A 24,750-nucleotide genomic window follows, 5' to 3' on the forward strand; every position below is an offset into this window, starting at 1 on the left:
TGAGTTGATCCAAGAGGCCTTTCAATCAAACAAATATCACCACAGATAGGGAAGAACAAAAACCAAAGGTTTACTAAGCTCAGTTTTAATACTTTTACATTCTGTTTTTGAAAAGTCAATTCTCTCCCCATTTATCTGCTATTCGCTTGATAAAAAGACAAAGATATGGCCTTTCAAATCTTTACCCACATAGGATGACTATTTTTTGAACTGTAAATTTTCTAATTTTTGTCTTCCTTTTAGAGATTTATAAATAAAAAAGGCACAAAAGGGAAGATGTTTTGACGTTGCAGATAAAATTAATAACTCAGAGTTGACATCATAAAATGGATTCTTAATTTGCACTCTGAAAATACCTCTCCTTTCCCAACGCCTCCAAAAAGATCACAAAAGTCACCCTGAATACAGTCTATTGAAGGATGATTTTTTTTTTAATGCTAGAGGAACACCTCCTACCCTCACTATTTTAGGATGGCTTGTTTTGCCCCTGACAGATTGATAACTGTAGGATATAATGGGAGAAAACATAGCTGGAAAGGTACTAAGAAGTTAGTGATAATATGAATTAATTCATAACTATTATTAACAAAAGGTTTGGTAGGGCAGATGTTCAAATGAAAAAATAATATATACGTGAGAATTTTGAGAAAACATTATTCAAAATATGCTTGTCATCTCTTTTGAAAAATGTCTTAAAAAGTTTACACAGTAGCTGGCTTTTCCTTTTCAGCTCTACTGCTATGACTATTAATCACTATAACCTTAAAAAGGTCATATCATCTCTGTTCAAGTGACTTCTCAGGAAAAAAATGCTGTAAGCACCTCAGATGGAATGTGTTTAATAGATGAAAGAATACTATTATTATGAAACATTAGAAATATGTAATGGCCCTTCTTTAATAAAGTACATTAATGAGGATACACTACAGCAGTAGGTAGAAAACAAGGAAGAAAGTGAGATTAGATGAATCAGCACTGTACCATTAAAAATTCCTCATGGTTATAATGGAGGAAAAATTCACTACAGTCAGCTTAGAGAAGTAAAAAAAAAAAACCTCCTGCACTTCTGTGGTTGTTGTTAAGTTGTTTCAGTAGTGTCTGACTCTTTGTGACCCTTTTTGGGGTTTTCTTGGCAAAGAGGAATCAAACCTTTTTGTTTTAGAGAGACTTTGGGGAAAGAATCTGGACATATTCTTTTTTAAGAAAACAAATGCCATTTAAAATTTTTTTTTGATTTGCCATTTTCTTCTCCAGCTCATTTTACAGATGTGGAATGGAGACAAACAGGGTTAAGTGACTTGTCCAAGGTCACACAACTAGGAAGTGTCTGAGGCTGGATTTGAATTCATAAAAATTAATCTTCTTGATTACAAGTCCAGTGTATCCACTGAACCACCTAGCTGCCATTAAACTTCGAATTTACTTTCTGTCCAATGAATAAGAGCCCTCTTGGTGGAAAGAATAAAGGAAGTTGGTTAGAATGATCACAATAGTTAGAGCTAATATGTATATAAGCCTTTTAAGATCTGCAATGCACTTTACATAAAGAAACAGAGAAAAGTACTTGGAAATGAGAAATGTTAGTGAATGGTTAAGAGGAAAGGATCTCTCAATTGAGCAGATGCATCAAGAGAAAACAGATCTGGGAAAATTAGTTTGGAAAGCAAAGGAGAAGAAAATTGTTTAACCAAGAAGTTAAAATTTGTTTCCATTCTTGTTCATGCTTTATTGGTTTGTCTGGAACAGAGAATTTGGGTCACAGGCATGTACAATAGGACAGAAGGGAATTGCTTGTTCCTTTACCTGTCTGTCTCTATTTGGCAGCTAGAAGAAACAACTGAACTGAATGAGACTCATATTCCAAGCCACTGAATTTGCTTCCTACAGAATGTTAAGAGTTGGTTCAGGAAGAAGATGGAAAAAGTTAAAGGAAATGTGGTCCCCTGTGTGTTCCTCTCACGCTCCAGGGAGAGCTTTGCAGATCTCCTGAGTTTAGACTAAAATGTGACAGCTGTTAGTTCAGTCTGGGATTTCATACCTCTTGTGAACTTTTGTTTTCCCAGATTTTTCAGGTGTGACTGGTGGAAGCAAGAGTCCTTTTTTTGGTATCCCTAGTGCTAAGCGTGGTGCCTGACACACAGTAGGTGTTTAATAAATGTCTACTGACTGAGTGATTGATGGAGCTCCTGTTTAATTTATTGGCTGTGGCTAGTGTAGAAATGAAAGAAAGCATCAAAGAGTTCAGGACGACAATATTTTTAATTTATGGTGTTAATTTCCTCACCTTGATCAGGCAATTCCTTAAGCACTCCCCTTCTTATCAGCTCCTCTCTACTTTGTCTTGCGGATATCTTCCTTTCTAACACTTATAAAAAGAATAAGCAAAGTTAAGAAGTAAGTCACGAATTAATTACAGTAATTATGTAAAGCACACTGAACAGGGTCCCCAGAAGAACCTCTGTTTACACAGAGGTTCAAACCTTGTAGTGATTTCCTGTCATCCAATCAGAGAAGTCTATGTGATTTAATTGGAAAGAGGACACTGCTCCAGTCCGATATTCTCTTATCACAAGAGAGGAATCAAACCTTTTTGTTTTAGAGAGACTTTGGGGAAAGAATCTGGACATATTCTTTTTTAAGAAAACAAATGCCATTTAAAATTTTTTCCTCATGTAATGACAGAAACTACATGTGTATAGTATACATAGATTATATTTTTATAAAATACACTTACAGTAACCCAAACTTTAAGTAATTTGGAAATATATATAGCCACAAATAATACTCACCTGAAGACAATTCATCTAATAACCTGGAAGAGGAGGAATTTTCCTAGTACCTTCTCTTACATATTTTTTAGTAGATAGTTCTATGTGGGTCCAGACAAATCATCAGGCATAGGGACACATGGAAATTGTCTACATTAAATTCCTAGGCTAGTTCCCAAAGTCTAACCCACAGTATAGAAGAATGTGTATATTTCAAAAAAAAAAAAAAAAAAAAAAAAAAAAAAAAAAAAAAAAACTGTTTGCTGCTTGTTTTTGCAGCAGATGTATGTTATATATGTATGAAGAAATGCCAGGGACTTCTCTTCGTCCTCTCTACTCCTGTGTAACCATGAGTGGGACTGAGAGAGAAGAAGCCATGGAGGAACTCGGGAATGTGGGAGGTAGTGACCAACACAACTGTGTCAACAAGTAGGTGCACATATAAAGCCTGAGAGAGCAAAGAATGAGATTTTCATTCATCTTCTGTTGTAGGACCTGAGACCCCCTATGGGACCTCTCAGATGCCAAGAGTTCCAGATTCCAATATAATCCCATCACCCAGGGCCTTATCTCTAAACACACCCTTAGGACACAGATCTCAGAACTCACTCCATCACAAAGGAACACTTTCAGCCATTATACTCTTGAGGTGACACCTAGTAAGAAGATAATATAGTGACTCAGGAAACAATTTGTGCTCCTTAGGGCTCTGCTCTGTCCCTGCTGTGGCAGAGACCAGCTGTTTGGATATTTATGTCAGGGACTGTCTCTCTTGTTATTGTGGCTCTTTGACATGACTGTCTAGAACTGGTGATTACCATGTGATGAATCAGACAGCCTTTTGTAAAACTGACTTGTAATGGATACTTATATACATATATACCTATATCTCTCCATTATTTTCACATCTGAGTAAATATACTTGTAAGAGAGGTCCTCGATAATAATAGCAGTTTACATGGATAATCAAAGTTGGGATACAAAGCAGGCAAAAACATTCTTAAGTGATAACCCCTATCAAATGTGGGTTTCAGTGTTAATCACTCATAGCCAAAAGAATTGTTTTCATCCACACACCTTGCTTCACAAGCATTTTACTAAGAAATGAAAAAGATATTGTTGGTTAGAAGGTTCCTATTCGCTCTTTCCAAACCTAGTGAAAGGGAAAAGCCCTGGACCAAGATACCAGAGCCAGAATAGGGAAATGGTTCATAATTTATCTGCAAAAGAATGAAGAAAATTACAACACAGAAGTTGCTGGGATCTGGTGATTGTTTTAAAAAACCCCATTGGCTCCCCCCTAGTTGTCTGTTCAAAGAGGGTCATTAAGTGTACAGGCTTAACACAGACTATATGGGGAAAGACCATTGCAGAGTCCTATAGAATCTGATTGAAACGTGTCTAGAAGTTCTAAGTCAAGTCTAACTCTTGGGCTCAGAGGTCATCTCTATCTGCAATTACAAACTGAAAGCAACTAAAGAAGACTCTGAAGTATTGGTGTGCATCCTTCCCCATCCACAAAGACACTAGCCGTGCTCTCTTTCCCTTGCCCAAAATGAAAGAGAATTTTTGCCTCTAAAATCAGAGAATGAATTGGGGCCATTCAGTAAGCAGTTTTCTGCCTTAGAACCTCTTTAAAAAATCTACTTCCATTCTTTCCCTAAAAAAAGTAATATAAGGGGCGGCCAGGTAGCACAGCGAGTAAGAGCACCGGCTCCAGTGTTGAGAAGACCTGGAAATCGAATCCCGGGCTCAGACACTTAGCACCCACCCAGAAACACCTGGCCATGTAACCTTGAGCAAGTTACTTAACCCTGATTGCTTAGGGGCAGCCAGGTGGCTCATCGAGTAAGAGCACCAGCTCCAGTGTCGGGATGACCTGGATCAAATCCGGGCTCAGATACTCAGCACCACACCCAGAAATAATAACTGGCCATGTAACCTTGAGCAAGTTACTTAACCCCAATTGCTTTAAAAATAAATAAATAAAAATATAAAAAGTAATATAAGATCCTGGAAAACTTCCAGGTTCTTGTGTTTCAGTTTTTCCAAAGTGGGATCCAGAAGATTTTTATTTAGTTTTGGGTTTTCTGTTGCTTTAATCATATCTTAATCTTAGCTAAAACCTGCTACCCCACAAGATGCCCACCACCCCTTTTCCTCTCTGCATAGTCACTTGGGAGCTTTGAAGTGGCATGGGTTTTCAGCCAAGAAATAAAAAACTATAGCTTTGCCCCTTCTCTGTACCTCCTGGAAACAGTCACTGATAGGAAAATAACATTTGCTATTTGTTTGGATTCTTTGCTGATCAGTCCAAAGCAGATGACATATACAGGATCCACAGAGAATGGGCTTTGGGAGACAGAGCCCAGCAAATACACTGCTATGGCAAGAAATTCCAGCCATCCTTCTCACATGACTACAAACACCTCTCTATCTAGTGCTTCATCTTTTAAAATATTTGCCTCCTATTTAAATAGGTTTCTGGGTTGTTTGTCGAGCACATACATTGGTCATTTTGGGGGAAAGAATGGCATATGGGCTCTGTAAAACCTGTTGGTGACACACACTATCAGGGATGGGGAACCTGTGGCCTTAAGGCCACATAAGGCCCTCTATGTCCTCAGGTGTGGCCCCTTTGACTGAATCCGAATGTGTGGAACCTGTTAGAAGTTTGATCCTGAGCTATAGCACCAGCCAGGAACTTCCAAGTTTTTTTTTACCATCATTAAACTATCTTTGCCCAATCCTCTCCCCCTTTTAATTAATATAATACTACTAATAAACAGCAAAGACAACCTTAAAACATACATCAGGGGAAAAATGAGAACAAAAGGCTTAACACATTGCCTCATGTTCTGATATGTAAGAAGAAAGAAACACATATACCTTATCAAATTGTCTACAGCAGGATCCCTGTGCAAATCCTGGTTAAAGAAAAGGCAGATACCAGAAATACCTGTTTCTACGAACTCCTACAACCTCTAGGTAGCAATACTGTATACTGCCTTTGAGAGCTGATATTAACATAGGCTTTCTTCCAAAATTTTTTAAATTATTCACTAATAACAGGTTTGTTCTTGCTCTTGATGTCTGGGAGGAGCTAGCCATACATCTTGTGGGGCTACTAGGGGAGACAGGCCTTCCTCTACTACATGAATGTAGTTTCTTCAATTATACCTAGATCATTCATTAATTCATCAAGCAAATCAATTTTTTCCCTGATGTATGTTTGAATGTATGAATCCTACTTCAGACACTTAACATCTGCATGACCCTGGGCAAGTCATTTAAAATTTACTCTATGTTTCAGATTCTTAAATTCTCATCTATAAAACAATTGATTTCTAATTTAATTAAAATTATTATTTTCTAATCATTGATTTAGAAAGTTCTTGCTAACTCCGATCTTTCTGATCTATTTATGGACAAAAATGGAAGGAAGGAAACAAAGAAAAGAAAATGAAAAAAAAAAAGGTCTGCAAAGTTTTTGATGGCAAATCATTTTCACATCAAGTAGTGCCAACATCATAGCTGGATTCTAGATATAGTCTCAGACGTGCTTATGAAGCAGGTAGAAATGGTAGCAAAGGGAACAAAGGTAGAAAAAGCATCTGAATTAGACCAAGTATTCATAGAATAGAAATGTACTAGAGGTGAGGCAGCTGGGAAGTGTGGGATTGTTCTACAAGATATCTGAAAGAGGGGAAGAATCCCAAGGCATGCAAAAATCTCAAACCCAAACACTAATATTAGAAAGGTAACCTAGCAAACCTCAACAATTATCAACTAACATGCCTACTTTCCATTCTATACAAAATCTTTATGAGGCTTATCTACATGTGAATTGAGAACACCCATGATGAGGGTATTAACAGGAACAGGCAGGATTTAATAACGAGAAGAGTCTTTCTTTACCATTTACAAAGAAAAGACCATTATGTCGAGTGTTGGACATACAAAGGGAAGGGAAAGGAAGGAAACAGAGGGAAAAGGAAAGGAGGAGAAGGGAATATACATTTATATTTGCTGTTGTTCAGTTGTTTCAGTCATGTCCAACTCTTTGTGTCCCCATTTGGAGTTTTCTTGGCAAAGATAATGGAGTGGTTTGCCATTTCCTTCTCTAGCTCATTCAACAGATGTGGAAACAGGCAAACAAGATTAAGTGATTTTTCTGAGCTCACACACCTAGTAAGTGTCTCAGGCCACATTTGAACTCAGGTCTTCCTGACTCCAGGCCCAACGCTCTATCTCAGAGTTGGGGAACCTTCAGTCTATGCACTCTGCCACCTAGTTGCCCCACACATTTATATAGCACCTACCATGTGCAAGTACTTTACAAATATGATTTCATCTGATCCTCACAACAGGTACTGTTATTATCCCCATTTTAAAGTTGAGGAAATTAAAACAAATAGAGGTCAAGTGGCTTGCCCAGGGTTATACAGTTAGTGTCTGAGGCCAGATTAGAACTCAAGTCTTTCTGACTCCAGGCCCACTGCTCTATCTACTGCACCACCTGTCTTTGCCAGACAAAACAAAAAACCCAAAAAGACCTGCCCTCAAAGAGCTTACTTCTTTCATTTTCCTTATTCTCAACAGGGACTACAATCTGTGTTCTGTGAGTAGATCACTGGTAGAATTTTACTGTTTCCTCACTTAAGGGGTTGGCTTCTAAGTTCTTCTATGACTTAGTCCTCTGAATCCTCTTTGTATATAGCAATTAGTGGAATGTAATGTACAATTAGGCATTTAATAGATAATAAGTATTTGGGAAGAAGGAGGAGGAAGAAAAGACAGCACCTTCTAGGAGCTTGAGAATGGAAAAACAGTCAGGGATGTGTGGTCCTAGATCTTCAGGGCATTCAAGGCCAGGGATATATACTTCTTTTGAAATGTCTATTGAGATCTCTTTGCCTATGCATCAAGTCACTCCTGTTTACATCAGGCTTAGGAAAGGGAATTTATAACCCCCAACTTCCAACCACTGTTCAATGATTAAATGTAACAGAGAACAAACAGCGGAAAATTAAATAGATATGTCATGTTATCTGAGTCTCCAGGGTCCATGTTGTGAAGCTATGGCAGAAACTGAGAAAACAATTTGTCTTATTTTGAAAATATACTTAGAGAATGGCTCTTCTTTCTCTCTTTGCTGCCTCAATCATGCCAGAAGTTAAAAAATTGGCTTTTTGAAATTACCCCTAATTAAGATAATTACTTCTTTAAAAAATACCACTGACTTGAATAATAATTATAATTTTAAAAAAGTTTTTAAAGCATTCCAAGAATCTCAAAACACTGATACAAAATCAACAACTCTCCCTACCCAGAAATAATCTGGGATCTGTTTTTCATGTTTTTATAGATGGTTCTTAGATAAAGGTCTCATATCTCAAATATATAGAGAACTTTGTCAAATTTATAAAAATATGAGTAATCCCCCAATTGATAAATGGTCAAAGGATATGAAGAGGCAGTTTTTAGATGAAGAAATCAAAGCTACATATAGTCATACAAAAATAATGCTTTAAGGGGCGGCTAGGTAGCACAGTGAGTAGAGTGCTGGCCCTGGAGTCAGGAGGACCTGAGTTCGGATCTTGTCTCAGACACTTAACACACACAAACAAAAAACCTAGCCGTGTGACCTTGGGCAAGTTACTTAAACCCAACTGCCTTCCAAAAAAATGCTTTAAATCATTATTGATTAGATAAATGCAAAATAAAAAACCTTCTAAATATTATCTCATACCTATCAGGTTGGCTAAAACGACAGAAGGAGAAAATGATAAATGTTGGAAGGGACGTGGAAAAAAAAAAACTAGTGGAGACACTAATATGTTGTTGGCGGAACTGTAAACTGATCCAATAATTTTGGAGAGCAATCTAGAATTATGCCCAAGGAGTCATAAAGCAGTATATACACTTTGACCCAGCAATATCATTATTAGGTCTGTTTCCCAAGGTGATAAGGGAAAAAGGAAAAGAACTTATATGTTCTAAAATATTTATGGTAGCTCTCTTTGTGGTGGCAAATAACTAGAAACATGTCCATCAACTGGGAAATGGCTAAACAAGTTTTGGTATATGATTGTGATGGAATACTACTGTGCTATAAGAAATGATGAGCAGGATGATTTTAGAAAAACATGGAAAGACTTGTATGAAATAACAAAGAGCGAAATGAACAGAATCAAGAGAACACTAGATACAGTAACAGCAATATTGTTCAAAGAATAACTGTGAACAACTAAGCTAATCTATTATAAATATTCATATCAACTACAAAGGACCTATGAAGAAAGATGCTATCCATCTCCAGAGAAAGAACTGATAAACAGAAGTATGCATAGTATAATTGTGTGTGTGTGTGTGTGTGTGTGTGTGTGTGTGTGAAATCGTGGCATTCTCTAGTGCAGGCTGGGCAAGGAAGGAGGGAGACTTAAAATGTAACCAAAAAAAAGAAAAGAAAATTTAAAAAATGTGTAAGGCAGAATAACAAGTATTCTTGAAATTATACCTTGAAACAAAAGCTCTTCACATCTTGGGGCTGGGGGAGGGCGTAGAAAAGGTGGCATGGCACTTTGTAAACAGAGGAGCAATAGCAGAAATTATTCCCTCTTCTTGAAGGGAATTGGGTATTTCCATAGTAGGTAAACTCAACACTGCCTCAATCAACCCTTTCATGTGAAACAGACCCAAAAAATTAATTCAACAAACAAAACCTTCATGTTGAAACCAGGACAATCTCTTGCAATAGGAGCTATGCATGAGACTGCCCCCAACTTCCTTCCTACTTTCTGGCTCTTGCAGACCATTGAGAAATACACACAAAAGATAGGTACTCTGACTCATCCAGTTGTAATGAAAAATTTCATCTATTCAAGTTGAGTCTCAGGAAGAAAGAGCAGAACTGGAATAATGTAAGAGCTAAGGTGAGCTAGCAGTTTTTTTAAAAGCCCCAAATCATCTTGCCAGAGCTGCAAAATGCACCCCTTGCTTCCCCTGAGATTCTAGATGGAAAGAATAAACTATATCACTGATGACCCTTGGGAGAAGCTGCACTTGGGAATCCATTCTAACTCAGCTCAAAGCACAGATGGTAAACAACATATAGTGAAAAAAGGCACTTGGACTTGGAAATGGAAGACACGGTTTGATACCCAGTTCTAACGCTGGTCAGCAGAGTGACTTAATCTATTAGCCTCAATTTCCTTGTCTGTGAAATAAGGTTAATAATACTTGGATCTTTTACTTGATAAGCTTGTCATTTAGCAAAGTGCCTTAAAAGCTTTAAGGGAAAGTACAAGATCTGAGATTTCATTAATGGAGGGAAATTCCTTCTACCTATGTAGAGGTACCTTCTAGGCAACTTCTGGTCTTAAGAGAATTGCCTAATAATTGCAAGAATAGTAATGAGAACTAACATCTCTATAGTATTTCCTATGTGCTGAGTATTGTGCTAAGCACTTTACAAATATCTCATTTGCTCCTCACAACGATCCAGGGAGGTAGGTGCTATTATCATTCCCATTTTACAAATGAGGAAACTGAGGCAAACAGAATTTAAGTAATTTGCCAAGGGTTATGTAATTGGCATGTGTCAAAGGGAGGAATTGAAGCAGGATCCCCCTGGCTTCAAAGCCAGCACTATGCCCTGTTGTCTCTCAATAACCTGACACGCCCCCCCCACCCAAAAAAAACTATGTATATTTGTTATTACAATTACAAACATCTCTAGGATAATAGGACTAGAGCCAGAAGGGAGCTTAGGAGCCATCGGATCAAACTCCTTCCTTTTTTAGATGAGTAACTAAGGCTGAGAGAGGTTACTTGCCTTGCTCAAGGTCATAGAGGTAATAAATGTTAGAAGTGGTACTTAATCTCGTTTTCTGGCTTCAAAATGAACACATTTTGATTAAAAAAAAAAAACTGGCAGGGACCTCAGAAGCCATCTAGCCCAACCTCTTCATTTTATAGGTGAGGAAACTGACGCCAGTGGAGGTTATATGTCCTGCCCAAGGACACAAGGTAAAAAATGGAGGTGGAATTTGAACCCAAGTCCTCAGACTTGGTTGTGAGAGTCCTAGAACTCTGTCCATTCTACTGTGCTATTCACCCATTAGATTATAAACTCCTCTGGGGCATATGTCATATGTTTATATTGCTAACACAGTTAGCTATCTGCTTGGTGGATATGTGGAAAAGACCTTACTGTATAAATGACTTTTACTGTTGTTACAGTCATGACTCCATTTGGGATTTTCTTGGCAAAGATACTGGAGTGGTTTGCTGTTTCCTTATTTTATAGAGAAGGAAACTGAGGTAAACAGGGTTAAGTGACTTGCCCACAGTTATACGGCTAGTAAGTGTCTGAGGCCAGATCTGAACTCATAAGGAAAAGTTTTCCTAATTCCAAGTCCAGCACTCTATCCACTGTACCATGTAGTTGCCCTGAACCAATTATTAGCTTTAGTCAAATAGCAAATGAAAATACAATTTAAAATCTATACATACTGTAAAAATGGCTGGAATAATAGTAATACTTATCTTGAAATGAGATCTTCCCACTTACTGAATTAGCTATTCTACAACCGAGTAGTACATAGAGTTGTTTTTTATAGTTTCTGTTAAATCTAAGAGTTGAGGGACACAAGTTAGTGACTTAAAGGCTAAATATATTCAGTATTCTAAGCCCATTTCTTAGGCATTTGAAGTTTTTATGCCCTAATTAAATGATTAAGCTCTATACACTAAAATCTCACTAATTCAAACTAATGAGGACATGGAGAAAGAAGTCAATATAAATTAGTGAAAAGGTTAATCAGAATTGTAAAATTATTTTAATACTTTCAGATACATACAGTAACACAAAATAAGGACTTAAAGATGTTTGAAAATTATTTTTTCTCATTAAGCATCTTAAATATCTTCCTAAAAATCTTGCTGGTAGCTTTCATTTGTACTGTTTACCAAGAAAGAGATTTTTCATAGAAGCAGCATTGAGAAGTGGAAAGAAAGCTGGACATGGAACTAGCAAGATTAAAATTGGGTTTCAAATCCCAATTCTGATATTTCCTAGCTATGTGACCCTGGACAAGTCATTTAACCCCAACTATTAAAAAACCCATAGGTCACATAGCTAGTACGTGTCAAGTGTCTGAGGCCAGATTTGAACTCAGGTCCTCCTGACTCCTGGACCAGTGTTCAATATATTGTTAAGGACAATCTCAGTTTTATCTATGTTAAGTTTTTGCTTTCCTTGAATGATGCAGAAATGATCTGGCCTTTTCAGAAATTTTTGTTTTCCCAGTAGCTACAACTAACTTTTACCTTTTAGTCCCAGTAATTAATCTTCTTCTTTGGCCCCTCCCAACCCCCTCCCCGCCAACCTGTTTCCTTTTCACAGCTCAATGCTTACCTGTACCACTGCCTTCCAACTTTTCCCTGAGTCTTTAAGATTTTCCCATGTTGTCACCTGCCTTTTGAAGGTCAAGATCAGGAAGTAACATGTGGGTCTAGAAGCAAACTTCCCACATTAGTCCAATCTTTCCTGCTACATGTTACTGCTGTTTAGTTGTTCAAAGTCCAACTCTTCATGACCCATAGATGGTCTGGACCATACCCGTCCATGGAGTTTTCATGGCAAGGATACTGTAATAGTTTGCCATTTTGTTTTCCAGGTCATTTACAAAGAGGAAACTGAGACAAACAGGGTTAAGTGACTTGCCTAGGGTCACACAGCTAGTAAATGTCTGAAACCAAATTTGAACTCAGGTCTTCTTGACTCCAGGCCCAGTGCTCTGTCCACTGAGTTAGCTAGCTCCCTGCTACATAGACCAATTTTATTTCCAACATACTGATTGCCTTAGTATCATTTTCCTTTGATATACTTGATCAACTTGGGGAGTGATTTTATGCACATAGCTAGATATCTTATATCATACGCATAATGCTAGATACACATATGTATATGCATATGACTAAATCTAGAATTAGATTACAAATGGGCAGCAACAACCAACTTTAATAGACTGGACTCTTCTCAGCAATGCAAAGTTATATGATAACTCCAAAAGACTCATGATGGAAAGAGATGTCTACATTCAGAGAAAGAACTAGAAAGAACAGAGTTTGAATGCAGATTGAAGCAAACTACCTGCTCTCCTTTTTCTTATTTGGTTTTGTTTCCTCTTTCCCATTGTTCATTCCATTGGTTACAATCCTTTATAACCTGACATGTCTAATGTGAAAGTATTTGTAGATCCTATACTTGATTGCATGCTGCCATGGGGGGATGAGAAAATTAGAAACTCAAGGTATTGTGGAACTGAATCTTGTAAACTAAAAGTAAACAAACAAATAAATAAAAGACAAAAAAAATAAAAAAAAACAAATGGGCAGCAAAAGAAAAAAATCATTATAAGAATCCTGTGTATTCAGTACTAAAATAACCACTATAAGAGAATTCCATGAATAGGAAGTTTGGGTTTTTTGGTTGCTTGAAAGACAATAAACCTTTGCACTATACATTCATTGTTCATTTGATAAATCAGCACAATATGAACATACTGTGAAATTGCTTATTGTTTTATACTTTCAATCCTTTAACAAAGTCCAACTCCAGTGCCTCTCTGTATTATGTCAATGAAACTAGGAGAAAGTCATGGTTATGCCAGTGAAGATCAAGCTTTAGGAGTACCTACTGGCTTAGGGGGCCTCAAGAATACTGCAATAGGTAGATTGTAAATCTGTTATCTGAGTATCAGACTGGCAAAGTTTAAACAAGCCTTTTCACCAAAAGAGGAAGCTTTGAAGGGACAGCAGTTCACAAACACCATTACCTTGGGAATGGAGAAGGTGGTAAGCTGCATCAGGGATGGGGGTGTCCACTGAAGAAAGGATGGATGGTAGATATATTGAAGCACATTTTAACATGTATTTTAACAGCTGCAATAATCTAAAGATCATACAATGACCATATGGATTGTTTCTATCATTCTGTGATTATTCAAACAACTAACTTTTCCTTTAGGGATTTACTATACATAGATCAGATTCTTAACCTGGGGACCAAGAATAGATTTCAGGGGGAGCCTGAACTTGCATTTGAAAAAAATTACATTTTTATTTTCACTAACTTCTAAATGAAATTTAATATTTCTGTCACTTAGTTAAAAACATTATTCTAAGAAAGGATCCATGGATTTTACCAGCCTACCAAATGGATTTATGACACAAAAAAGGGTTGAGAGAACCTCTGACACAGACTGTAAATTAAGAAAAGCAAAAATGTCCTTGAAATGAACATTAATATCCTTAAGTCTAATTTTTAATTACATGTCAATGCTCAAATTTAACCCATAGGAAGGTAGCTATAGGATAGTAATATAAGTTAAGAAAAAGTGGCGATTCCAATTAAATATTTTTTGCTCAACACACCTTTTCAGGAAGGTTTTATAAATATGTAAAGGTCAAGACATGCTGAGTTGACCATCATCTTTTTCAAGTATTGATCTATTATTCCTTCTGTAGCTCAAATGCTAGAAAACCAAGCCAGCTATTTTGGAGCTATGCTGTCTATCAGCATTAAAATGGCATCTCACAACCCAGTCTAGATACAGCTTTTATGTTTCAGAAATTGCATATAAATTGAAGGGAAGTTCACCTAACTTACTACTAATTTACTACGAATGTGAGGAAATGAAAGGTAGAAAAATTCTTTACATAAACAGTAATTTTCCTACTTCCGCTGGATTAGGGAAATAGCAAAAAGGAAAATCTGGTACAGAAATAGTTCTATTTTGTTAAGTTGGCAGTGGGAGGGAAGGTCTGTGTAGTGCTGATTTATTTTTTTCCATTCTCTAGCAGATGTGAAATAGGTTAAGAGCTAATATAGTTAGCAGCTGAAACTAAAGTTAAAACTGATTTGCACATCCTTTCACAATTGTATTCTTATTTTTAAACCCACTACCACTTCTTAGCCAAATTTTCTGATGAAATCTCATCCTTTTGGGTCTGGCAACTGATAACCTTTCAAATGGATGAGAAATGTCACCAGGTACTCATTATTTAATTCTCCAATGAACCACAGTCCAGCAGCTAGGAAGAGGGGGACCAATTAGCTATAAAAATAAGCAAAAAAGCTACAACTTCTGTTTAGATGGATTCCTCCCTTCCTGCCAGGCTACATAAGAATAAACAGTTGAGAAGTGGAGAATGCCCACATCTCTGAAAGACTGATTAAGAGTTCTTTTCCTCCAGGGCAGAAATGGAGTACTCAAAATGGTAGAAATGGAACTCAGAAAGTTGCATCAGGCAGAGAATGGTTCCCTGCAGAAAAAAAGACCAGGTACAGAGTAATACATCAAATACTAGATTTGAAAATGTAAGTAACTAACAAGTCAATCTCACTTAAAGTCACTAACATTTTGCCCTTTTTACAGTTAACATTTATTTATTTTTATTTTTTGTCTTTTTGGAGGGGGGAAGGCAGGGCAATTGGGATTAAGTGACTCACCAAAGGTCACACAGCTAGTAAGTGTAAAGTGTCTGAGGCAGGATTTGGATTTGCACTCAGGTCCTCCTGATTCCAAAGCCGCCACCTTGCTGCCCCCATTTATTTACTTTTAAAACCAAAAACCATTTTGGAATATGAAATACTACATAAATGTCTAACACCTACCCCTACAATATCAGAGAAAGAAAATAAGTCTGAAGTATTTTTAAAATAGAATTTTACTAGAAAAAAAAAACCTATTCTCTAGTTATTTCATGTGTGTTCATCTTGTTTCTTCAACTAGATCATATGTTTATCTAGGGCAGGAATTTTATCTTATATATTTCAGGTATTATATTCCTCTTCCTACCCTCCTACAGCCTGGGAATAGTCCTGGGCTTTACAAAACATACTAAAAATATGCCTTTTGCTTAGAGAGACAAATTGAGACCACTATAAATTTAGAAAAGAGAGCTAATGAGACAACTTCAGAAAATGGAGGGTCTGAGTTTGGGAAAACGCAAGAGAAATCAGGAAGCAAATGGTTTTATAAGCCCAGATGACCAAATTCCTCTCAATGTACACAAAATAAGTCAACTTGAATTAAGAGTGTAATTTGCATTCCAAGTGGGAAATAAACCAGGAAGATATGTAAGCCAAAGAGAGTCATTTTCCAGGACTTAGCTCTCTGAGATAAAGACTGGATTCTCACTACAGGATGAAGAAAAACAAAACAAAGAGAAATGATATACAGAGGAAATAAAATAATGGCTTTTCCTGACATGAGCCACCCCTAAACCATGTGTAAGGGAAAGCTCCTATGAAATTTTACGGATCATAGATCTATGTAGGACCTATGAAGGTGGCATGTTTCTGAGGAAAAAGGAATTAGAATGTCAGCATCCATCCAAGCAAGCCAAGGCACTTTAACACTCAAATCTTCTCTCAGCAAAATATAAAAACTAACCAAGTTTCTCTTTCTGTTGTGCCACTCACATCAGGAGGTTTCTTTTCTTCCTGTCCTCCCTTTCTGTCACATTTGGGAAGAAAAGGAGAGAACAAATCTCACGTTTTTGCTCTTATGTTTTATTCAGGTGGGCAGAAAGATCTTCAAAAAAAAATTAGAGTCAACAAAATCAGTATCACTAGTGATTCACATGAGAATGTTTCCATGGTGTTCTCAGTGAAAAATGATTTTTCATTCTTGCTTATCTGAGTTGACTTCCCCTGTATGAATATATTCTTCCTCTGAAAATGCTAAGAGTCTTTAGAAAGAAGTCTGGCTTTTGCCAGACAAATAAAAATATCTGAAGTTCAGAATAAATAAAACAAATATTTTCTCAAATATATAGGAAATAAAGGATCATCCTAAAAGAAATAGTATTATCTAAGAATAAATTTTATGACAAAAAAATAGTATTCTGCATCCTCCACTAAAGCCCAATCTCTCTACTTGTACTTTTGATCCCAAGTCTTCTAGCAGATTGCCTCCAAATTTGCCACCCCCATCTTCATTTTTCTCTACCATCTAATACCTAGAAAAAAGATATCTATACTAGTTATTTCCACTTCCTCTTTTTCACTCCTCAATCCTTTGCAATTTAGCTTTAGACAATATCACTCACCTAAGACTACTCTCTTCAAAGTTACCCTGGGTTTTTGATTTTTCATTTTAATGACCTTTTCTCAGTCCTGATCTTTGACCTCTCTGCTGTATTTGAAACTGATGACTACCCCCAACTTCCTAGATATTCCTTCCTGTTTGGGTTTTCATGACCCTGTTCTCTTCCAACCTGCAAGTCTGCTTTTTTTTTTTTTTTAACTTTGCTGCCCTTTAACTGTGGGCATGAATAAAGGCTCTCTTCTCTCTACACATTGAAAATCACTCAATCTCTGTTTTTGTCAAGGGCATACCACCATCTTTCTAGTTACTCAGGTTTGGAATTTTGCAGTAATCTTCGAGATGTTCACCTTTCCTTACCTAACATAACCCTATAAGGTTCCAAATCCTGTCAAATCTACCTGCCTAACATCTTTCTGATTGATTTATCTCTCTCCACTCACATAGCTACAACCCTAACTCAAACTCTCATTGCTCACCTAACCCAGAGTTTTCCAAACTTTAATCATGCTTTTATCAATTAAAAAAAATTGAGGAATCCCTCAAAATATTTATTTTTCAATAACTTATATAATGTACTAAAAAGTCAGTATAAAAAACCCTAAAAAGTCAATAAATTGTAAAAATTACACAAAAAAAGAATTTTAAATGGATAAGATGATGAATTAATATTTGATCCTAGAAGCATTATGGAGTTGCTGGAGTTTATTGAGTAGGAAAGTGATATGGTCAGATTTGTGCTTTGGGGAAAATCACTTTGGCAGCTATGCAGAGGACAGATTGAATAGCAGACAGACTTGGGGCAGGGGAGAAGCATTATGAGTCTATGGTAATAGTACAGTCCAGAGGCCATACGTGACTGAATGAGAGTGGTAGAAGTTTGCATAGAAAGAAAGATAGGAGAGACACCATGGACTAGAAATCATAATATTGGCAACTTTTTAGCTATATGGTGTGAGAATGAGAATTCAGTCAGTTAACCAGAATCTATTGTTTATTATGTCAGGTGCTGTGTTAAGTGCTGGGGATAGAAATCAAAGTTGTGAAACTGGGTGACTAAAATGATGATGATGCTCTCAAAAGAAATAGGGAAATTTGGAATAAGGCTGGGAAAAGATCATGTAATAAAATCTGCTCTTCAGATATAACCCACCCAAACCTGTTCATGTTACACAATTCATTGTATTCTACCAAAAATTAACGTGAGTAGGGAAAGTAGACTCTTACTCATTGGTCCAGAATGGAGAATCACCTATATTGTAAGCAACCACAAAGTGTCCTGGGGAGGAACGAAGAGTTTAATAGCTGATAGTATGTGTGCATTTGTCACAATGTCTAATGGAGAAAGGAAAAAGGGTGGGAGGTTTGAGAGCCACAGGAGGCCAGTGATGGGAGGGTGCAAACTGGGGAGTTTGGGGCCATAATGAGTGATGAGGGTGGTATGGCTGTATAGGAGACAAACTCCATAAAGGAGAGCTTCTGGGAGGATTAGATGTAATCTGTGTTCCCACTCTCTGACCCTCTTTGGGGTCTCATCATATGCCTCCTTCCCAGCCCTCCCCCCAATTTAGAAACCATTGAATGAGACTATTCTAATAGCTTCTCAATTTGTTTTCTTGCCTTAGGTCTCTCCCCTTTCTAATCTATCTTCCACACAGTTGTCAAAGTGATATTTCCTAAAGCACTAGTCTTACCTGGTCATTCACCTTCTCAATAAATTCCAGTGGCTCTCTATTATATCTAGAATAAACTAAAAACTCTTCTATATAGCACTTAAAGCCTTTTAAAACCTGGCTCCAACTTTTAGAGCTTTATTATATATTATTCTTGTTCATGTTTAGCTAAACTGGCCTTCTGTCTCTTCCTCACATACCAAATTTTATCTATTATTTCTGTGAACTTGTAAAACTGTCTTTTATGTATGATAAACACTCCCTCCTCACCTCTGCCTCTCAGAAACTCTAGTTTCCTTCAAAGTTTAGCTAAAATTCTCCACTTTACAGAAACCCTTTCCTGATCCCCCTGGACTGTTAGTATTTACTACTACTACCACAAAATTACCATATATAACAACATAACTTACCAAAATTGCCATGTATAACTTAGCATAACTTAAAGGGATACATATTTTATCTCCACATTCCCCACCCCCAAATAATATTAATTTCTTGAGAGCAGGGGCCATTTCATTTTTTTCCTTTTTATCCCCAGAGACTGGTACAGTCCTTGGAACATATTAGGGACTTTGTTGCTGTTCAGTCTCTGTGATCACATTTGGGATTTTCTTAGCAAAGATGGTAGAGTAGTTTGCCATTTCCTTCTCCAGATCATTTGACAGGTGAGAAAACTGTGGCAAACAGGGTTAAGTTAAGGGTCATACAGCTACTAAGTGTCTGAAGCTAGATTTGAACTCAGGAAGGTAAGACATCCTGACTCCAGGTCTAGCACTCTATCTACTGTGCTGCCTAGCACTTAATTAAAAGCTTTCTGGTTGAGTGATGCTCTGCTTATCCTTCATTGAGACCACAATTCTGGAACATTTTACCAGACTGGAAGAGTATCCAACCTAAGTCTGGGAACAGATCATAGATCCTTCATGAAGCTGCTCGTGAGGTTATACATTTTGTAGCCATGGCAATTTATCTGTGTTTGCGGAGATATTACCCACGGAGAAGAATTCAAAAGTATCAAAATAATAGTCCTCATTCTTTTTGAGATTATATCCATTTGGGAATTCTGGGCACTTGGGACTTCTTAATCTAATAGAAGACAGTGTGGTATGTAGAATAAACACTGGGTTTTGAGTCAGAAAATGCAGTTCCACCACCTGTCTGTGTATTTGCACTACCTGTCCCCTTGAGAAAGTCCTTTTACTCCCCAGGATTTTTAATTTCTTATCTGTTAAAAAAGGACATTGGACAATATAACTTTAATTTTTCTTTTTGGAGGGCAATTGGGGTTAAGCAACTTACCCAAGGTCACACGACTAGTTTTTGTGTTAAGTGTCTGAGGCCCTTTTTGAACTCAGGTCCTCCAAACTCCAGGGCCGGTGCTCTATTCACTGTACCACCTAACCAGGACTATAACTTTTGAAGTAATTTCCACCTCCAATTTCTAAATGTTGTTAGTTTGTCCAGTAATGTGACTGGTTTTGATGGAAAGCTAATTTCCTCAAGTATTAATCTTTACAAAACTGCTTACTGAAAACATGGTAAACAAAGAGGAAAATAACAGGACAATTTATTTCTGCAATGATAAATATCCCTTAAGGGGAAAGGTAAAACTGGGCTTTTTTTGCTTGTTTACTGTCTACCTACACAATACCCAGTGAATTATAATGTGAGAAATGCAAGGGGGAATGTATACTCTCTTTTTACTGGATTTGATGTCCCTTCTTGGAAACTGACAAGCAATCAGTTTTTAGTGCTACCATCATTCTTATAATAAACAACAGGATAAGGGAACTTACCATCTCTCACACCCACATAATTTCACACATCAACTTAGCTAGACTGAATTCAATTTTAAAAAAACTCCCAGGGAACTACTGACTGAATCCAATAAAACAGACTTATTTCCCATTTTTAATTGTTTTTTTTTTTCTGTAGTATACTATATAATCAGTTTGTCCATTTTCTCCATTTATTCAAATGGCCATTGAGTTATTGTAGCAGCATGGCATAATGAATAGTAAGGAACACCTGTATTTGAATCCCACTTCAGAAACTTATTAGCTGAAAGAAGTCTCTAACACCTCTCAGGTTAAACTTCCTTTTCTGCAAAATGCAAATAACAGTACGGATAACATTTACTTTTAAGGATTGTGAGGTTCAAGCAATGCAAATGTATGTAAAATGCTTTGCCAACCTTAATGCCCCGTGTCAATTATTTGCCATTCTTACATAGCTATTCCTGGTCCTTCACTATAGAACAAGGTAACCTTACTTTCCCTCCCTCCCTAGCTGTTTATATTCCTCACATGTGAACATATTTCTGTCTTAATGACAATTTGCAACTCTTGATACAGTTTAAGGTAGGTCAGCCTCCTCTACTCCACTAATGTTTAAATAGAAATGGCAAAAGTAAGCATCCTTTTATTATGAAAATTCTTTCTTCAAAATCAAGCAGTCCCCAAATTATGAATACTTAAATTTATGGTGTGTCATGTGTCATGATATGAATGGGCTGATGACTTGAAGATCTGAATAACCTGCCCCAGTATCTCTTGCAAATTTCAGTCACTCGTCACAAATTGCCATTTCCAACTGGAAGTCCTATAAGGCATTACAAATTGAACATGTCCAAAACTAACTCATTATCTTTCCCCTAAACCCACTCCCTCATTCTTTTCAAGTTTCTCTATTTCATTTGAGGACACCAACACCTTTCTAATGTCATCCAGGTTTGCAATCTTGGCATCACTCTCAGCTCTTCACTCACTGCTTTGTCCACACTACAATCCAGGAAAATTGGACTTGTCTCTGTCTTAAGTAGAGACTCTCCCTGCTTCTGACTCTTAGAAAACCTACCTTTAGATCCTACCTTCAGCTCAGCCACTTTCTTTATGAAGCCTTTCCCAACCCCTCCACATGCTGATACCTTTCCAACAATATTTTGTGGTTATGTGTGCATGTCTGTATATACACACATTTATACAGTCACACACATGTGCACACATATGTATACAGTGTCATCCTTTGTTAGACTGTAAGCTCCTTAAGGAAAAGGATTAGTTTCATTTTTGTCTTTGAATACTTAGCACCCAGCCGACTGCTTTGTACATAGTACTGTAAGTGCTCAATAAATGCTTTTTGAATGAAGATATGAAGTGGTGAAGAGTGAACTAAACAGAACCAAAAGAGCCATTTACATAGTGACCACAGTAATATTAAAAAAAAAAAACCATTAAAAGTAATCAGAACTCAGATCAATGTACTGACCAGTCTTGTCTCCAGAGGACTGATTGGGCATCATCCTTCCTGCTTCTCAAAAGACAAATGGTTTGGAATGAGGGTCATTTTGCCAGACACAATCAATGTGTCAGTTTGCTTTGTTTGGCTGTATTTCATTTCAAGGTATGGTTCTACTCAGCAGTGGTATTAGGAAATGGAATTTTTTAAAATAATCAATAAAACTTTAAAAAAAGATTTGCCTTCTCATATAGAGCTGTATGAGGACAAAAATAATTCCCTAAAAGATAAGTGGTCAAATAATATGAACAAATAGCTGGGAAAAGAATAATTGTAAACTATTAACTATTTGATCACTGATAATATCTACTATGTAATATCTAGTAATTATCACTAATAATAAGAGAAAAGAAATTTCTCACGGAGCAAGCAAATTCAGCTACATTTTGGATTAAAAGACTTTTCTTCTCTTGCCTGGAAACCTGGCCACCATTTATAACATGGTTTCCAAGCGGAAAGCATGGGTACCAAACAACTGACTTCAAATGAACTTTTGGAACCCAACCAGTTCACAAGAATACTTTCTTCTAAGCTTCAAGTATATCCATGAGGAGGGTAGCACACTTCAGCACCTGCTTCTCCTCCCCCATGAAAATAAGAGCAAAATGAGTGGGTTCTATCCAGCTTTGAAATAGGGGAGGAGGCTTTCTGAACTTCGTCTTGTTTGCTCATCTGAATCAAGTCCCTGAGTTTGGATTGAGAAAGGAAGTCATGACAAAATGTTTAAGCTGCAGTGTTCAATTCCTTCCTGGATTTCCTGCTCCTTTTGCTGAAGGATGGTGTGTAGTGAAGTTATGTGAGCTCTCAGAAACCACAGGGCTGGCAACAGCTTTTGAGATGAACTGTTTTGTAACAAGGTTAGTGAATGTGGGCAATTTTTAATCATTAAAAATACACTGGATGAAACGAAGCTTCTAACAGATGGATGTACACAGTACGTCAACATCTGAATATAAATAAAAATATTTACAAACTCTTAGTCATATGGTGACTTCACAGACTCTCTGAGCCCTTCCTACATCATCATGTGATATGAGGCTGTGTATAATGAGACCAAGGTCCCAGATGAGGACCTGCACAAACACCTGCTTACAATCTGTATGAAAGATTTGTTGTTGTTCAATCATTTCAGTTGTGTTAAACTCTTAATGACCCCATTTTGAGTTTTCGCAAAGATACTGGAGTGGTTTTCCATTTCCTTCTCCAGCTCATTTGACAGATGAGGAAACTGAGGCAAACGGGGTTAAGTGACTTGCCCAGGGTCACACAGTTAGTAAGTCTGAGGGCAGATTTGAACTACAGGCCTGGCACTTTATCCATTGCACCTAGCTGCCCTGTGTGGGAGATATCATGGGTTTAATTGAATCTATCTTTACAGAGGCACAGTGGACAGAGCTCTGGGCCTAACATCAAGAAGACCTGAGTTCAAATATGACCTTAGACACTTAATAGTTGTGCGACCCTGGGCAAGTCACTTAACTTCTGTCTGTCTCAGTTTCTTCAACAACAAAGTGGAGATAATAGCACCTGCCTCATAGGGTGGTACATGAAAATCAAATGAGATTATATTTGTAAAGTGCTAGGCACATAGTAGCCACTTAATAATTATGGCACCATGGAGAGAGCACTTGGCTTTGTAGTAGAAGGCCTTCAGTAAAAGCCCCCATCCGATGCTTATTTCCTTAGGCCTCAGTTTGTTCATGTACACAATGAGGGGGTTGTTCTAGATGGTGTCTAGGGTCCCTTCCAATTATGAATCCATGATCTTAAAACGTTTAAAAAAAAAAGATTTTCTTTTCATCCACTGTTAAGCCCATTGATGTCTCCACGAATCTGACGGGCACATCTGGGAAAAACTGAATAATGACACACAATGTACTTTGTGTTTTACATTTAACTAGCACCATGTGTGACGCTCACTAGTAGTTCAAAAGTTAAATACATACAACAGAATCGTTGGGTGATAGGACATTTGTAACATATACAACATTACTAGCTTTTTAAGTGTGTTTGGAAAAACGGATACAGAGGAGCATGATACAAGATGCACACATTTTGGGGTGTAATTCTGAAGCAAAAACCTAAAAAGTCAATTAATGCAACATTTAATTATCCTCTCTAGATTCTTAATTTAGTGGCATTCTGGAACTAGGTGAATGAAGTCCACCAATATTGTTCCGATGCTCAGCTTTTTATAAGGCAGCTGAGGTATATGGTACTGCAACAGGATAGAGAACTGGGTCAGGAGTCACAAAGATCTGGGTTCAAATCTAGTCATTGACATTTAATAGCTGGTAGACAAGTCACTTAACCCCCATCTGTCTCAGTTTCCTCAATCATAAAACAAATAATAACTACCAATCTCACAGGGTTGTTGTGAGGATCGAATGAGATATTTATTTTTAAAAAGTACTTTTTACAGTTTCTAGCACATAATACATGCAATATTTACTCCCTCCCCATTCCATTCCTATAAAACTCTCCAGTGAAAGAAAAAAAGGGAGCAAATGGATTGCCGGATGGCTCACTTTAGTTAGCTTACCCACTCTGCTTCCCAATCAATGTGTGGCAAATTTCACAGTGCACTGAATATTAGTTTTTCCTTGAACAGCAGTAGTAGTGGAAATGTGGCTTAAATAAGTGACAAGGAAAAGGGACTGGTTAAGAGATGATTAAGGGGGCAGCTAGGTGACACAGTGAATAGAGCACCAGCCCTGGAGTTAGGAGGACCTGAGTTCAAATGCAGCCTCAGACACTTAATACTTACTAGCTGTGTGACCTTGGGAAAGTCACTTAACCCCAATTACCCTACCTTCCCCCTCCAAAAAGAAAAAAAAATAGAGAAGATCAAGGACCATAGGCAAATTATTTGACCTCTCTGAGCCTGAGTTT

The 24,750-nt window shown here is 37.3% G+C and overlaps 1 protein-coding gene across 7 annotated transcripts in view; it reads right to left on the bottom strand.

Moving 5' to 3' along the window:
* PHACTR2 (phosphatase and actin regulator 2) overlaps window positions 1-24,750 on the bottom strand; it is a 175,978-nt gene that overhangs the window by 91,368 nt on the left and 59,860 nt on the right. For all 7 annotated transcript variants that reach the window (XM_069107470.1, XM_069107469.1, XM_069107471.1 and 4 more), the window contains exon 3: window positions 2,285-2,365. In XM_069107470.1, the coding sequence (XP_068963571.1) occupies window positions 2,285-2,365 (81 nt within the window). The remainder of the gene's footprint in view (window positions 1-2,284; window positions 2,366-24,750) is intronic.

Source organism: Petaurus breviceps, unplaced genomic scaffold (assembly GCF_028583685.1).
Source record: "Petaurus breviceps papuanus isolate PSGF00001 unplaced genomic scaffold, PetGlider_PUasm1.0 90064, whole genome shotgun sequence".
Taxonomy (NCBI): domain Eukaryota; kingdom Metazoa; phylum Chordata; class Mammalia; order Diprotodontia; family Petauridae; genus Petaurus; species Petaurus breviceps.